Below are 15,065 nucleotides of genomic sequence, written 5' to 3'. Positions count from 1 at the left end.
GCGTAAGTTTCCAGGCGCGCTGAACTGCAGGTGGTGTGAAGAATTGAAGAAATGCGACATGGGGGAGAGAGAACATTATACACGCATTTTTTTTCGACCATCTAGAGAAAGTACACGCCCTGCCATACTAATAATAGACCAAAAGAAACTCTCAAAGAGAAAGAACTCTACACCTCTCCTTCACTCCCTCCCTCACTCACTCCTCATCCTCCTCATCCCCACCCTTCCTCTCCGCCGCCCTCTCAACCCACTCCTTCGCCACCCCTTTCACCCTCTCCACATCCTCCTTGCTCCCCTCCTTCTCCTCAAACTCCATCCACCGCTTGAACACAAACCTCGCCCGCCTCTTCTTCATCTTCGCCTTGCTCATGCGCTCGAACAGGCCCCTCGCGCGCTCCACGCCCTCCTTCCGCCCCTCCTCGCTCTCCGCCGCGCCCGCCGCGCTCCGCTCAAGGTCAACCCACATGTCCCACCCCTGCGTCCACTTCGGCCACTCGCCGACCAGGTTCTCGAACAGCGTGCGGCCGCGCTCGGCATCCCCGCCGCTAGAGCGGAACTCCAGCCCAGCAAACTTCGCCGTCAGCAAGCGGTGCTCCGGCGTCGGCACGCTCTTGAGCGCCCGCGGGAGCAGCGCCCGCGCGCCCTCCGCGTCGCCGCGCGAGCTCATGAGGAAAGTGGCGTAGTTGAGCCAGACGTCCGGGGCGGCTCGGAAGGCCTTGTTGGCGACGATGCGGGCGAAGACGGCGTCGGCCTTGGCGTGCGCGCCGGAGTCGATGTAGATCGACGCCAGCTTCTCGTGCATGCCGAGCGGCTCCTGGACCTGGCAGGCGCGGGCGAAGGCGGCCTCGACGCGCTCGTCGGACCCGTACTCGACTTCGAGGTTGAGCAGGGCGGTCCAGACGTTGGCCTTCTCGTCCAGCTCGCGGATGTGGATCGTGCGCAGGGCGCGCTCGGCGATCTCGCGCGCTTTCTGGGGCTCGCCGAGCTGGAGCTGGAAGGCCATGTATTGGATCCACAGGGCGGAGTCGTTGGGCTGGCCGAGGAGGAGGCGCTCGAAGTCGGAGGTGTTGCGCGGGCCGTCTTTGTCGAGGTCCGCGGTGAGGTCGACCTTGATCTCTTGCTTGTTGCGCTTGCGCTTTTTGCTGGTCGTCTCGCCTTCGGAGTCGGAGGCGACGTCCTTTGCGGCGGGATTGAGAGAGTCGCCGGTCCAGTCGAAGCCGGAGGTGGTGAGGCCGGTGGCGGGCTGTGCGGCCTCGTTGTCGGAGTCCTCGCTGTCTTCGTCGACGGGGACGCCGGCGTCGTCGCTGTCCATGTCCTCGACGTTGTCAAGGTCGAGCTCGTCTTCCATCTCCACGTCTTCGTCCTCGTCAGAACCAACGTCGACACCGCCTGCCTCAGCATCAGACTCGTCTTCCTCATCGTCCTCCATCTCGACATCCGCATCATTCTTGAAGTAGCTAGCCTTCAATCCCAAGCTGATCTTCTTGTCCTTCGCATTCACCTTCAGAACGATAGCCTTGACGTTGTCGCCAGCTTCGTAGATCTTGCGCACATCAGCAACGCGCTTGTCAGCAATCTCAGTCCTGTGGCAGAGACCGCTCAGTCTGGGGACGGTGTTGTCGATGTCGATGAAGGCGCCAAAGTCCTCGACCTTGCGGACCTTGCCCGTCACAACCATGCCGGTCTTCATGTCGTCCATTTTGAGAGGTGCAGTGAAATTGGGGTCCGCGTGGGATGCCTTGAGAGACAGCTGGATGTGCTTGGCTGGGGCGTCGACGGCCATGATGCGGCCGCGCACGAGCTGGTCGATGGAGAGGAAGGTCTTCCAGTCCTTGATGTACTGGTCGCTGAGGTCTGCGATGCGGACGAAGGCGTCGACGGTCCCGCTGAGGGAGACGATAACACCCTTCTCGCTGATGTGCTTGACGAAGCCGCGGACGAGGTCTCCGGACTTGAGGCTGGTGAGGTTCGGGATCTGAACGTCCTTGACTGGCAGGCTGGAGCTCAGCACCTTGGAAGGTCGGAGGGAGAGGGAGATCTTCTTGTTCGGTCTGTCGACATTAAGCACACAGACGCGGACGATGTCATTCTTGCTGTACTGTGTCGGGTCGGCCTGGTCAAAGTCGTCGCTAAGCTCGGTCAAGGGCACGAGGCCTGCAAGGCTGTCCGAAAGCTGCACCGTAACGGATCTCTCCGAGGTCTTCGTCACTCTGCCGGCGATGACACTTCCAGCCGTGATGTTTTCGAGTGTGACCTGACCAGCAGCCTCACCGACCTTCGCGCTCAGGTCAAGACGGTTGGAGAGAGGCATGACGTTCTTCACCTTAACCTGCAGTGCGGAGCCGATGGGGAAATTCTTGACCACGTCACCCAACAGTCCAGCGTCGTCTGACAGATCCATGAGAGCAACACGTCCTCTGACGCTCGGTGACAGGTTGACCCAGACGCAGTCGTCGCCATGGTTGTTGACGAACGCGATGTACTCCTCGCCGGCGTTGACGCCCTCCAGTCCGCCCAAAAGGGAATTGTCGTCCTGCTCGACTCTGCTCTTCTTAGCCGAAAGCTCAAAAACGGGGTTCTTGCTGTGACGGTGGCTGATGGGCAGGAATCGGTGGTTCCTGGAATCGTGAATGCCCAGAATTTTCACGTCGATCACCTCGTCTTGCTTGAACTGCTGAAGCGGGGCCTTCTTGTTCTTGAATTGGTCCCAGGAGTCGTAGGCCTCGCTGGCATCAATGCGGCCATGTGTGTTGTCGGCCAGGCGGACATTGATCTGCGTACCCTTGATCGAAGCAATACGCGCCTTGACAACGCGGTGAAGCGTCAGGTCTGCGCTTGATGAGATAGACGGATCCACCGGGTTGACAAGATTTTGCGCGGCGAGTTCAGGCTTCTTATCAGCGGCGGTCTCATCCTTCTGCTCTCTCATGCTAAGCAAGAACCTCTCCCGGCCGGCGTCGAGGTTGAGAACACGAGGCGCAATGCTCTGATCCTTCCGCAGCCCAAAAGCAGACTGAGAAAGCATTTCAGGAGCAAGCTGGGACTTCAGCGCAAGACCAACAACACCATTTGCGAACTCGATGTATACACCCTCCGGTGTCACATTGCGGACGAAACCATGCAGCTTGCTACCCTGCTTCACATCGGTGAAAGCCTTGACAAGCTTTCCATTCTTGGCATCCTCGACCATTCCAGGCTTGTTGGAGAGGAGTACCTGTCTAGTGCGCGGCAGCTTGTTGAGGACGAGAAGATCCGTAAGTTTCTGGCCAACCCTGATGCGTTTGAGAGCGTTCTCGGCCTTTGCAGCGGACGCATCGACCAGGTGTGCCACACGAATTGTGCCCTTGAGCCCATTCTCCAGATCGACAGAAACGCTGTCTGCAGTCTTCTCGGTTACAGTAGCGCTGACAATCTCGCCACCCTGAATTTTGTTCCATGCATCAAGCTGCTCATCGTCCAAAGGCTCGCCGCTCTTGCAGCTCACCTTCATCTCCTGCGTCTCGGCGTCAACCGAGAGGATGCGGGTGGTGATGGTCTGGCCGACACGGAAGTGCCTGTCTGCCTGCTGGACGAAAGCTTCGCTCATCTCTGCGACAGGAAGCCACGCACGGACGCTGCCAAAGTATTGCACAACAGCGCCGTTGGCCTTGATGTTGACGACAGTGCCCTTCGATTCCATATCCGGCTCGAGTTTGCTGTAGTCGGACCAGATCGGGAGCTCCTTGTCGTTAAGAAGACTCTTCTTGAGAGTCAAGCGAACATGCCTCTTCTCAAGGTCGACGGACAGCACGCGCACTGTGATGGGGAAGCCCTCGCGGTATTTTCGCTCAGGATGTTGGAGCTGTACATCGGACATGTGCATCTCCGGGACCAGACCAGAGATGTTGTCGGTGAGCTTGACGAGGATACCAGTGACGCCCTTGGAACCGCCCAAGATAAGTTTCTCGACGCTACCCTTGAGAGTCTCGCCCAGAGTGAGGTCCTCCAGTCTCAAGAATGGCTGGTTGAGAACGCTTTCCTTCAAGGTAACAGAGTAGACGTTGTCCACCGGATTGAAGCCGAGGATGCGCACTTTGTGAGTAGAGTCCACCTTGTATGCTCCGGTGGATGAGGAGAGGGAGTCAACGCGGGAATCCGAGACCTGGGAGATGTGCGCAAACGCAAGAGGAGTGACACCGTCTTTCGACGGCAGCGTCAAATACAAACCGCGCTCGGACAATACCTGCGACACCTTCGCTTCTTCGACGATGGTCGATGTGGGCAGGCTTTGGACCATAGAAGTAGAGAGATTCTTGAGCTTGGCACTGGTGGCCTCTGCCAGTCTGTCGGCAGGCGGTGGCATGGTGAGGACTGAATCCAGTAGAGAGACGCCCACCTTGCGGCCGTCCTCGTCAGGCAGAGCCCAGATGATGCGGGCTTTGACCTTAGAGTTGACCTTGTATTTCTCTGAAGGGTCAACACCAACGCAGGCACCGGAGTGTGCGTAGTCGGCGGTCACGTTAAGCATGCCCATGATCTTTCCAGCAATACCTCCAGTGGTAGATTCAGTGACCAGCACGTCAACAGCGGTACCTGGGAGGAAAGCATCCACGACAGGAGCAGCTGTAACAACGGGAGCTTGCTTGCCAGCAACTACAGCAGAGAAGCGAGCCGCATCTGGGGACAGCTTGAGAACCTTGCCGTTGCTGCCCTTTCCAGTGACCAAGCAAAGCATGACTTGACCTTCTTGCACCTCATCCAATTTGTACGCGGCTCCAAGTTCCTTCTTGCTGACAAATCCCTTAACATCGGCCTCGGCGAGTCCCAGATCCATTACAATACCGTGGTCCTCGACACTTCTCACGCTTGCTTGGACGGTGCTGTTGGCGACTACGTTCTCTGATTCAAGGCCACCATTGACGTGGCTAGGATCGACTGACAGCTCGATGTGACGTTTCGCTTTCTTGTCTGCAGACTCGGATCCAGTACCAGTAACAGTCGCGCGAATCCATTGACCCTCGTGGAAGAGCTTTTTCAGATCGATGTCCTCCTCGTCCTCGTCCTCGTCCTCCTTCATGGGATCTTCCCGCAGCAAGCTCTCGATTCTTTCGTTGAGGCGGGTCGAGACTGCAGTGATGGGGACGTAACCAGTCAGGTTATTGGGCAGGGCTACAGCAACGTCTTTGCTCGTGACAGCCGTAACTCTTCCCAAAACCGCGCTTCCAATTCCCAAGCTCTTGTAGCTCAAGCTCTGGATCTTGATTCCAGAACCCGGAATTTTCACTCCAGAGCTCTTCTTCGCCATCTTGCCCTTCTTCTTGTTCTTCTTGGCGCCGGCATCCTCTTCCTCCTCGTCAAAGAGGTCGTCATCTCCTTCATTGCGCGCAGGCTTTTGACCTGTCTGCTGCTCGAACAGAACATCTCGCTCGGCGCGCGCTTCAATCTGCTTCTTCTCGATCGGTGTCAAGACGCTGGCACCTCCACGAGGGAAGCTGGACTCTTCCTGCTGCAAAACTGATTTTACAGCAGGCTTGCGCTCGCCGGCGTCTCCATCTTTCGCGGGCTTGCCTGCTTTGGCGTCGCCCTTCTTGCCTAACTTTTTTTCGTTCTCGTCAGGCTTTCCGGACTTGGCCTTCTTGAGCGGCCGCTCGTCGGCGACGGCCTTTCTCTTGACGGAAGCCATGGCTGCTGGAGGTGAGCTTCAATCGCTGGATCGCAAATCGAACTTCGAACTTTCAGCAGCAACTTTTTAGAGTTTGGCTAGGCGGGAAGGGACCGGCCGCCGCCGGCTTGCCGAGGCTTGACGCCACTTCCAGAGTTTGGGTCCGAGCTCAAAAACGCGTCCCATTCTAGGTACGCGATCAGACGCGAGCACGCCAGCGAAACCACTTTAGCGCACAGGTCGAGTGCACCCACCTCCACCACCTCTCCCAAGCAACCGCCATAGTGGGCGAACATCCATACACTTCTTGCACACATGAGGGTGCTTCTCGTATAACTTCTCCGCGCCAGACCCTCACACATCATCATGGCGGAGCTGCCTTTCTCCTCGTCACAAGGAAGCCAGAACGAAAGTCTTGCCGTCGATGTTCTCGACCACGATGTCCTGCCCTCATCGCCACTAAGGTCTCGCAGCGATGCAGCTGCAGCCTTCCGCTCCAGTTCGCTCAAGCCCAAGAAGCCACCTACTGTCACGCCAAAACGATTCAACAAGTTCTTTACACCTCGAAGCAGCACACTATCCGGTCGCGGAGGTCGGCAAAGCAAGGCTGGAAGACAGTTGAGGGATATCACGCAGAATGGAATCAATCGCAGGAAAGCTGGAACACCCGGGGTTGACTTGGGCGATGATGCGGACGAACTCTTCACTGCAAGGCCGTTGAAGAGGAGGAAGCAGTCACTGGATATGCCGAGCTCGCCACCACAATCTTCTCCGCTGCGCAAGGTTGAGCCTACCAACGATCGGATCGACATTGACGAGGATGACTGTATGTCGGTGTCTGCAATGGCCGACGACGACCTCCCGGACCTGATGCAACGCTTGGAACCATTCCCTAAACCCATTCGCCGTCTTCGTCACACAGGACAGTCACATCGCATCCTACAGCGAAGCTTTGGTGGCTTTGAGTCGACGTCTCGCGGCTTTTTCGGACCGGAACACTGTGTCGATTGGCGCACCGAGACCTCAGACTTCGTCTCTCTTCCGCAAGATCTGTACTCGTTCAGAGGTTCAGCGTTGCCCTTTTGCACCACTAGTTGCAACACTAACCCTCTGGTAGCTTTTGCCGATGAAGAAGGCAGTGTCCGTCTGGTTGACAGCTCTGCCGGTGCCGAGTTCAGCAAGCCGCACGTTTCGTTCAAAGTTCACCGCAATGCCATCATGGACATTGCTTTTAGCTCGGATGACTACATGCTTGCAACTGCGTCGGGTGATCAAACGGCTCGCATTGTCGACATGCAGACGCAGAAGGTCATGTACATTTTGAGTGGGCACAACGGTAGCCTGAAGCAGGTCCGCTTCCACCCCAACGACGAGAAGATGGTGACCACAAGCAGCCGTGACGGCAGTGTACAGATTTGGGACCTTCGCTGCTCATCGAAAACTGCATCCCAAATCCTTCATCCAGCTGGCTCTGAGAGGACGGACCCGCAAACTCTCTACTCCAAGTTCAGCATGGACATCGGCCGAGCACATCGATTGACTCAAGGCAAGGCGAAACATTCGGCAAATGACTTAACAGGTGTCTCTATCACTGCTTTCCAACACCTCGGCAACCACAGAAGCCACATGCTTGCAACGGCAAGCGAAGCTAATGCTAGTATCAAGCTTTGGGATCTCCGTAACGCAGGACGTCGTGGGCTGGCCATTCCCGTCTCGAGTACTCCGGTACCGGAGCATCACAACCGCAACTGGGGCATCGGTGCCCTTGCTTTGTCAGGCGATGGTGCCCGCTTGTACTCGGTTTGTCGCGACTCCGTCGTCTACGCCTACTCGACCAACCACATCATGCTCGGCTGCGCACCTGAGCTCTCTTCCAATTACTCCGGTCGCCGAGCGGCCAAAGAAGGGCGCATGGGTGCCGCACCGCTGTACGGATACAAGCACCCGGCAATGCGTGCTGCCAGCTTCTACGTCCGCGCTGCAATCCGCACGGCAAAGAACGACAAATCCGAAATGCTCGCCATCGGAAGCACCGAGGGCACCCCTGTCGTCATGCCTACCGATGAACGCCACCTTCCCTTCCGGAATAACGTCCCTCAGCCTGAGACCGCGAACGATCTTGATAATGACGAGGATGACGAGGCCGAGCTGCCTTCCCTGGCTCCTCCCTCTCGTAGTCCATCGATGGCTCCGCCCGCCCAAAAGCGTGGCCCTCCGATTTATGAATCTTTCGGAACGGCTCTAGTCCGCGGCCACAGAAAGGAGGTCACATCTCTGAGCTTCACCTCCGAAGGCAACCTCGTCTCGATCGGCGACGATTTCCGCGCTCGTTGTTGGCGGGAGGATCGCGAGAACGCGAGACATCTGCGTTCGTGTGGCGAAGGCGGCGGCCAGCGCTGGGGTTGCGGCTGGGCTGACGTGCCTGAGAGCCACGACGAGAGCGATGACGAGTGAAGTAATGTAATGATTTCTGGAAATGAAAGACTCTAGAGTTGGATCCCCTGCAACATCGGGTTTCCTGGATCTGAAAGCATAGCAAAGCAAGACGTTCACCTTTGCGAGCGTGACGTCTCGGTTTATTAGCATTAGATAGCATCAACGATACCCCTTTCTGTTTCTGAAAGTACACCACGATTCCTTTTGCTTCATTATCCCATCCTGTTCGCCTCTTGTATCCCGTTTCCAAGAAGATGCATTCAGCGGACCTGATGCATAATTATCTTTGGTGACCTTGTCGTCTCATTTCCCACGAAAAGCATATGGAACGCCGGCCATTCTCGATTCGACCGTACGAAAATTCCCTCAGTCCAACCACATGGTGTTGACACTCTCTTTACCAAGGTCCAGGCACTCCAAATCACCCACACAACCAGCAAAATAACGGCAAAAGAGAAGATGGAGAAACCCGGAGTCGAACCGGGAACCTTCTCCACTTAACAGATACAAGGGCATCTTGTATGGTGCTAAGAAGATGTCATACCGCTAGACCATATCCCCGAACAGCTGCTGCTGTGATTTGATGTTTGAGCGCACCGCCATGCAATTCATGTAACAATTTTTTTGCAATCCGTCACCGGCATCCATCCAACAGAAAACCTAGGCTAAAAAATATTAACTATGCAAAACCTCCAGAGAATGTCCAGAAGAAATGTCAACAGCCTCTCTGGCAGTGACAATCGTCTCGCCTGATGGCATTGGGAACAAATCAAGGGGGAGTAGCCCAGCACGACATCAGAAGCGCGAAGTGAGGTACTACCTGGAAGCCTGCAAATGACAGGTCGACGGGATCCGATTAGGAAGGACCTTCGAACTGTGGGCCCTGTCGAGGGCTCGGAGGTCTTCGACGGCCTCGGTGGTGTCGGTCCTCCAGGCAAATTCATGCAGGGCACCGAAGGCACCCCGCCAAAGCCCGCCCGTATCAGCTGTGCCGCACGCCTTAAGGCGGTTAGCTACGGTGGATCTCTTTACTGATACCACCTTGTGCGTTTGCGAGCCTGCTCTTTCCTCATGCCCTCTTTTTCTCGCTCCATATCTCTCCTTCAGCGAGTCACACGACGTCAATTCAAGCTTCAACCAAGCTTCGCGGCATTCCACCACTGCAGCAAGCCTAGCACCTCCACCTCCATCCGCTTCTCGTCGACAAACGCTCGCGCCTGGCCCTACCAATACCGAAGCGAACCTTCTGCGAAAATGGCGCCCCAACTGGATGCCTACTTCAAGAGCGTCGACGACCTGTCTTCCAACTTCGTCGAGCGTCTCAGCCAGGCCGTGGCTATCCCCTCCATCTCCGCCGAAGATGAGAGGAGACCTGATGTGGTGAAGATGGGTCACTTCCTTAAGAAGCAGCTCGAAGATTTGGGAGCACACATGGAGGCCCGCGAGCTCGGACAGCAGCCTCACAAGGAGCACTTGACTCTCCCTCCCGCGATCATTGGACGCTACCCGGCGAAGAAGGATGAGAGCAAGCGCACTGTTCTGGTTTACGGACACTACGATGTGCAGCCGGCCAACCTTTCCGACGGCTGGAACACCGAACCCTTCAAACTCACGGTCGATGAGCAGGGCAGGATGTACGGACGAGGCAGCACGGATGACAAGGGTCCGGTACTCGGCTGGGTCAACGCAATTGAGGCACACCAGAAGGCCGGCGTGGAGTTCCCCGTCAACCTGCTCATGTGCTTCGAGGGAATGGAGGAGTACGGCTCCGAGGGCCTGGACGACTTCATCATTCAGGAGTGCAAGCCTGGCAAGTTCTTCGAGGACGCGGACGTCTGCTGCATCAGTGACAACTACTGGCTGGGCACCAAGAAGCCTTGCCTGACCTACGGTCTCCGTGGCTGCAGCTACTACAGCATCGAGATCAGCGGCCCCGGCCAGGACCTTCACTCCGGTGTCTACGGTGGCACCGCACACGAGCCCATGACCGACCTTGTCCGTGTCATGGCCTCGCTCGTCGACGAGGAGGGCAACATCCTCATTCCTGGCATCAAGGAGCTCGTCGCCCCCGTCACCGAGGAGGAGAAGGAGGTCTACAAGAACATCGACTTCACCATGGACAACCTCTACGAGAGTCTCGGCAGCAAGACCGGTCTCTTCGAGAGCAAGGAGCGCACCCTCATGGGCAGGTGGCGTTTCCCTTCGCTCTCTCTCCACGGTGTCGAGGGCGCCTTCTCCGCTCCTGGCGCCAAAACCGTCATCCCCGCCAAGGTCACCGGCAAGTTCAGTATCCGTACCGTCCCCAACATGGAGCCCGCGGACGTCGACGAGCTCGTCTTCAAGTACGTCAACGACGTCTTCGCCAAGCTGAAGACCAAGAACAAGCTCAACGTCTCGCTGCAGCACGCCGGCAAGTGGTGGGTCGCCTCACCGAACCACCCCAACTTCACCGCAGCTGCCAAGGCCGTCGAGCGTGTCTGGGGTGTCAAGCCCGACCTTACTCGTGAGGGTGGCTCCATCCCCGTTACTCTTACTTTCGAGCAGGCCACTGGCAAGAATGTGCTTCTCCTTCCCATGGGAAGCAGCACTGACGCCGCTCACTCGATCAACGAGAAGCTCGACAAGCGCAACTACATCGAGGGAACCAAGCTTCTCGGTTCTTACCTGCACTACATTGCTGAGGAGCCCATGGACCAGTAGTTAGATCATATCTTACGTTCAACGAAGTCACCGATTCAAGACACCAATCCAGTTCGCGCATTTTGGATGAAGTCATCTCGTGAGGAACTTTACCCTTTGGTGTAACCAAATTTCGCTTTTAGCAAGCACATTAGGACTTAATTTCAGGTTGAAATTGATAAGGCGCTGCATGTTGTCAGCCCCTGGTGATCTAAAGGTATATCGGGTTCCCTCCGTCCAACAGAGCGCCTCAACTCAACGGAGCCATCTATCAATCATCAATGCACCCGGCAAGTACTGTAAACCTTGCCCTTCGTCAAGTTCTCATGATCGTGATCCCGTATTCCCCATCATCCTCAGTTCGCCATGTGTACCACATTGCTTCCAAACTTGCTCGCCAGAGCAGCTTCTACCAACCATTGGGCACCCCATTCTGCCCTTCAAGCAGGATGAAGCCTGCGCCATCTGTTCGCAGCTCTCAAAACTTCGCCTCCGTATACCAGTGCGTCGGCGTGTCGTCCAAAGGCACGTAGTACCGCTCTACTCCCAACATTTTCCGGCTCACGAATTTGTTGGCAGTCTTTTAGCGTGATGTTGGTGAGATGGCGGCGGCGTGGCTGCCGGGACTGCTTGTACTTGTACTGCCGCCATTATGCTCGTTGGATGATGCTGGGACGGGGGGTCGTCTTTCCGATTGAGATAGGGATGCGCTAATCGGCAGTGAGGAGCCTGCGAGGAATTTGGAGAGAAATTGTTGTTCCCAGGATGCGGAAGGCATCGTTGCAGGCAAGTGTAGATGAAGTTTGTTGATTGTTGGTTTGACAGAGCTGGCGTACTGGTGGTACTTGAGTCGTTTTGAGTATGAAGAGAGTTCCCTGCTAGTTCGAGTGGGTTACATGACAAAATCATGTGCAATGCCCCTGGTCATGGACATTGAAGAGTATATGAAAGCCCTTATAGTAGAAGGCATCACAGTCGCAAAGCATATCTTCTCACTCCGTTATAGCCGTCACATGCCGCGAACCGGATGCGTAACTATTCCGCAACAACCGAATGCGAAAGCCTACATCTGCGCCTCGCTGCTCGCTGACATCTCACCTTAGTTCTCACACGTGGTGACAAAACTCCGCGAACCGGCACGCTCGTGCCCACCCGTAAGGCTGGATTGGATGTAAGCTTTCCGCAAGATCCGGTTGGGCCGGTCTCTGCGTATCGCAACGCCGGAAGCCGGGCACCACCAATATCTGCGGAACACGCAAGCTGTGACGTGAGATAGTCGTTAGATCTTGAATGCGTTGTTGCACGTCAATGTTGACAAGACGATATCCTCATAGCAACCCCTATACCAGCTTTGTCGCTGGCCAGTGGTTGTGGGATTTCATCCTCGAGACAGTGCTTAGCATGCCCTTGTGAGGTTTTCTACCGTGATGACAGAATCGTAAACATGCTGGCGTTGAGTGACAAAGGTATATATGGTACAAGGAAAGGTCGGCGTTCAGATCGTCAACGAATGAGACCATTCAACAAGGGTACAGCCACGAAGAGACGAAGTATGATTTATGGCAAGAGGGCATCCTACACATCAATTCTGGCGTAGCTCACCTTTCAAGAATGTTTTCGCTCATCTTCCAAACCCACCGAAGCTATTCCCATCTCTCCGGAAGAACTTGCCCAGATTCTTCAGGTTCTCATTCAGGCTTGCAGGCCCTCTGTCGCCGTCTTCCATGCCACCGGGAGGGGGACTCGTCGTCCTGCTTGCGATACTGGTCGAAGACGCGCCCGGGCCTCCTAGATGCGGCGAGCCGAAGCGATCTACACCCTGTCTTGCTGCGTCCATCAAAGCCGAGCCGAAGTTCGTTGGGTCAAAGCGTGCCGGTAGCGAAGGGCTTGAATGCGATGCGGCCGTCTCCTTGAGTGCTGCGAGACCCGATGCCGCGGTTGAGGCCGGCGCGGCGAGGTTGAGAGCAGAGATCTGAGGATTTGCGGCCGGCAGACCCTCATTCGTGGCGGTTGCTTTGTGCACATTGAAGAGCTCGACGAGGCTGCTTTGCTCTTGGCGCCTCGTGATGCCTTTGAGTTCAAGCATTTTGCGGAAGTTGCCTTCAGACTTGTCTCGTATGTGGATGAGGTAGGCTTGTACGAGTCCTTCAGGAGGCGAGGAGCGGACTTGTAGTGTTTTGAGGATGGGGTCGAGCTTAGAGGTCGTTTGTTGAACGCGTTTGACGAAGGCCTGATTCGGTTGAGTTTCGGACTCCGCATTGATGGTGAGCAGGCCGTTGAAGCCTTTCTTCAGGACATAAGAGTCCAGTAGCATTTGCTCAGCACCTGTTTCCGGGATGGGTCTGCACACGACGATGTTGTTGATATAGGTCGTCGTAACGGCATCAACAAGGTTGTCGCAATAGGCACGAGCGTATTGCTGCTTGTGCAAGTAGCTCAGGATCTCCTTGCTACGACTGTTCAGCTGCTGTAGAAGCACACTCACGTAGCCACTCTGGTCTCCAACCGACTCCATCTTACTCCAAGCAACATTGCGCATTTCACGCCACGCTGGGTCGCAATCTACCTCTGCACTGTGAACAAGTGCCCTAACAGCAGCAGACGCCACGCCCAAGAAAGCATCCGCAGATGACTGCAAATCGACTTGCTCGCGCACATCCTCGTCGATGCGACTTTTGATTTTGTCTTCGAGTTGGTTGGTTGTCTGGTAGCAATAGTCGGCAGTGTTGATTATGATCACAGTTTCCTCTGTCGAAGGTCCTTGACCGGCACCTCTTTCTGACAATGAATGAAAGAGTACTTGCTGAGCGTACAGATCCAAATACTTGGCAAATGTTTTCGAAAGCTCCAACAACTTGTTGCCCGTTGAAAGCTTCGCGCATTGGGCGAAGGTTATTCGGTAGTGATTGAAAAGCTCCGTTGAAGATGGCATGACCAGCTGACTATGGAACTCTTCGTCTTGTTGGCGTATGGGTTGCATGCGATACCTGGGTATGAGAGTAGATAGTTGCTTATCTTGTGACTCGACCCAGATGCTGAGGTACGGTTCAAAGGCCTCAGAGATGGCTTGAGAGAAGCCCGACCTCCTGTCGTCTGTTGACGAAGTGACTGTGTCCATCGAAGACCTGCTCTCTGCGACGGAGAATCGCTTTTCCAAAGTATGCTCGAAGTCCAAAGTTTCTTGTAAACAGGATAGCAGAAGATTGACGTCTGGAGGTTGGCCGTCCGTTCTCCGCATCGACCGCTGCAAAATGCCTTTGTAGTCTTCTCTTGTCCCCTCACAGAAAGAGTTTGCGAGCATTTCATTGACTCGCCAGTGTGCGGGAAATAGGCCAGCGTGCTCAGCGTCGTAAGTTTTCAACATTCGGTTGAACCAGCTATACCGCCTAGCGATGTTGTCCAAAGAGCCAGCTTCATCGTTGCCACGAAAGATCTGCCGATACTCCCGTAGTTGCGTGTTACAGTACCACGTTATCAGTCTCGACCTAGCGTGATCTCCCAGCGCATCGATAACCATGCATGCTTCCGACAACATTCCGCGCTTCTGTTGGACCTCGCTTTTCGCAAACGCCAGCTCAAAATCCTCACACACTTGTTCCAACATCTCTCGTTGTAACTCCGCAACATTCTTCGATAGGGTTGCAATCTGATCTATGCTCCTGTAGCTCTTGAAGTGTGCCATCAGCTGAATGACAGCTTGTAGCAAGTGTGCACATTCTTTGTACTGTCTGCTCTTACTGAGGCCCAACAATTGCTCGTAAGCGGTCGTGAGCATCTGCAAGCGCTTCAGCGCCGTCATCGACAGAGTGAGGTTCTTCTTGGTACTATCCAGGCGCTTGATATCCGCGGTCATCTCGGTGATTGTACGCTCAGTCTCCAAGGCTCGCGTACGCACACCCTCAATTCTACTGAAGAGCGCCGCGAGATCCGCTTTCGCATCCTGAATTCGTTGTACTGCATCATTATCGGACGAGGTCTGGGCTGCGACCAAGACGGAGATATCGGAGTCCAGCTGTTGCCCATAAGTCTGTAACCGGGAAGATACAGTGCTCACGGTCGAGAGCGTGGAGGGATGTGAAAACAGCGCGTTCAAGTGGTCAATAGGATCATAATCCACTAATCTAGTATTAGCACGTCTCCTGAGTCTATGCGAGCGGTCCTGAACACACCAGCATCTAGGGCGTCGCGAGAGTCGCCATTCGTAGTCGTCATGAAGAGCAAGCCAGAATTGGACACGTCTTCACAAGCAATCAATTGAAGGGAATCGAAATGCGACTTGAGTCTCTCCAGCACAGTTTCTCTATGGTGA

General features: G+C 55.4%; 4 protein-coding genes across 4 annotated transcripts; 2 read left to right on the top strand and 2 right to left on the bottom strand.

Annotated features, from left to right (window-relative positions):
- Positions 1-196: 196 nt before the first annotated feature.
- On the bottom strand, positions 197-5,662 carry WHR41_06721 (uncharacterized protein; the record flags this gene model as incomplete). Its single annotated transcript, XM_069375326.1, has 1 exon — positions 197-5,662. One exon carries the CDS (start codon positions 5,660-5,662, stop codon positions 197-199), a length of 5,466 nt encoding a protein of 1,821 aa, XP_069227371.1.
- Positions 5,663-5,847: 185 nt separating this feature from the next.
- On the top strand, positions 5,848-8,264 carry WHR41_06720 (uncharacterized protein). Its single transcript, XM_069375325.1, has 2 exons — positions 5,848-6,707; positions 6,759-8,264. Exons 1-2 carry the CDS (start codon positions 6,008-6,010, stop codon positions 8,093-8,095), a joined length of 2,037 nt encoding a protein of 678 aa, XP_069227323.1. The 5' UTR covers positions 5,848-6,007; the 3' UTR covers positions 8,096-8,264.
- Positions 8,265-9,331: 1,067 nt separating this feature from the next.
- WHR41_06719 (uncharacterized protein) lies at positions 9,332-10,777 on the top strand (the record flags this gene model as incomplete). Its single annotated transcript, XM_069375324.1, has 1 exon — positions 9,332-10,777. The coding sequence occupies one exon, from the start codon at positions 9,332-9,334 to the stop codon at positions 10,775-10,777; it is 1,446 nt and encodes a 481-aa protein (XP_069227425.1).
- A 1,407-nt stretch (positions 10,778-12,184) lies between these two features.
- Positions 12,185-15,059, bottom strand: WHR41_06718 (uncharacterized protein). Its single transcript, XM_069375323.1, has 2 exons — positions 14,926-15,059; positions 12,185-14,872 (listed from the first exon to the last, which is right to left on the bottom strand). Exons 1-2 carry the CDS (start codon positions 14,966-14,968, stop codon positions 12,378-12,380), a joined length of 2,538 nt encoding a protein of 845 aa, XP_069227424.1. The 5' UTR covers positions 14,969-15,059; the 3' UTR covers positions 12,185-12,377.
- Positions 15,060-15,065: the final 6 nt, after the last annotated feature.

Source organism: Cladosporium halotolerans (assembly GCF_011745625.1).
Source record: "Cladosporium halotolerans strain TM138-S3 chromosome Unknown Sca27, whole genome shotgun sequence".
NCBI lineage: Eukaryota > Fungi > Ascomycota > Dothideomycetes > Cladosporiales > Cladosporiaceae > Cladosporium > Cladosporium halotolerans.
The sequence above is the reverse complement of the archived record's forward strand: the minus strand, read 5'-3'. Positions and strand labels throughout refer to the sequence as shown.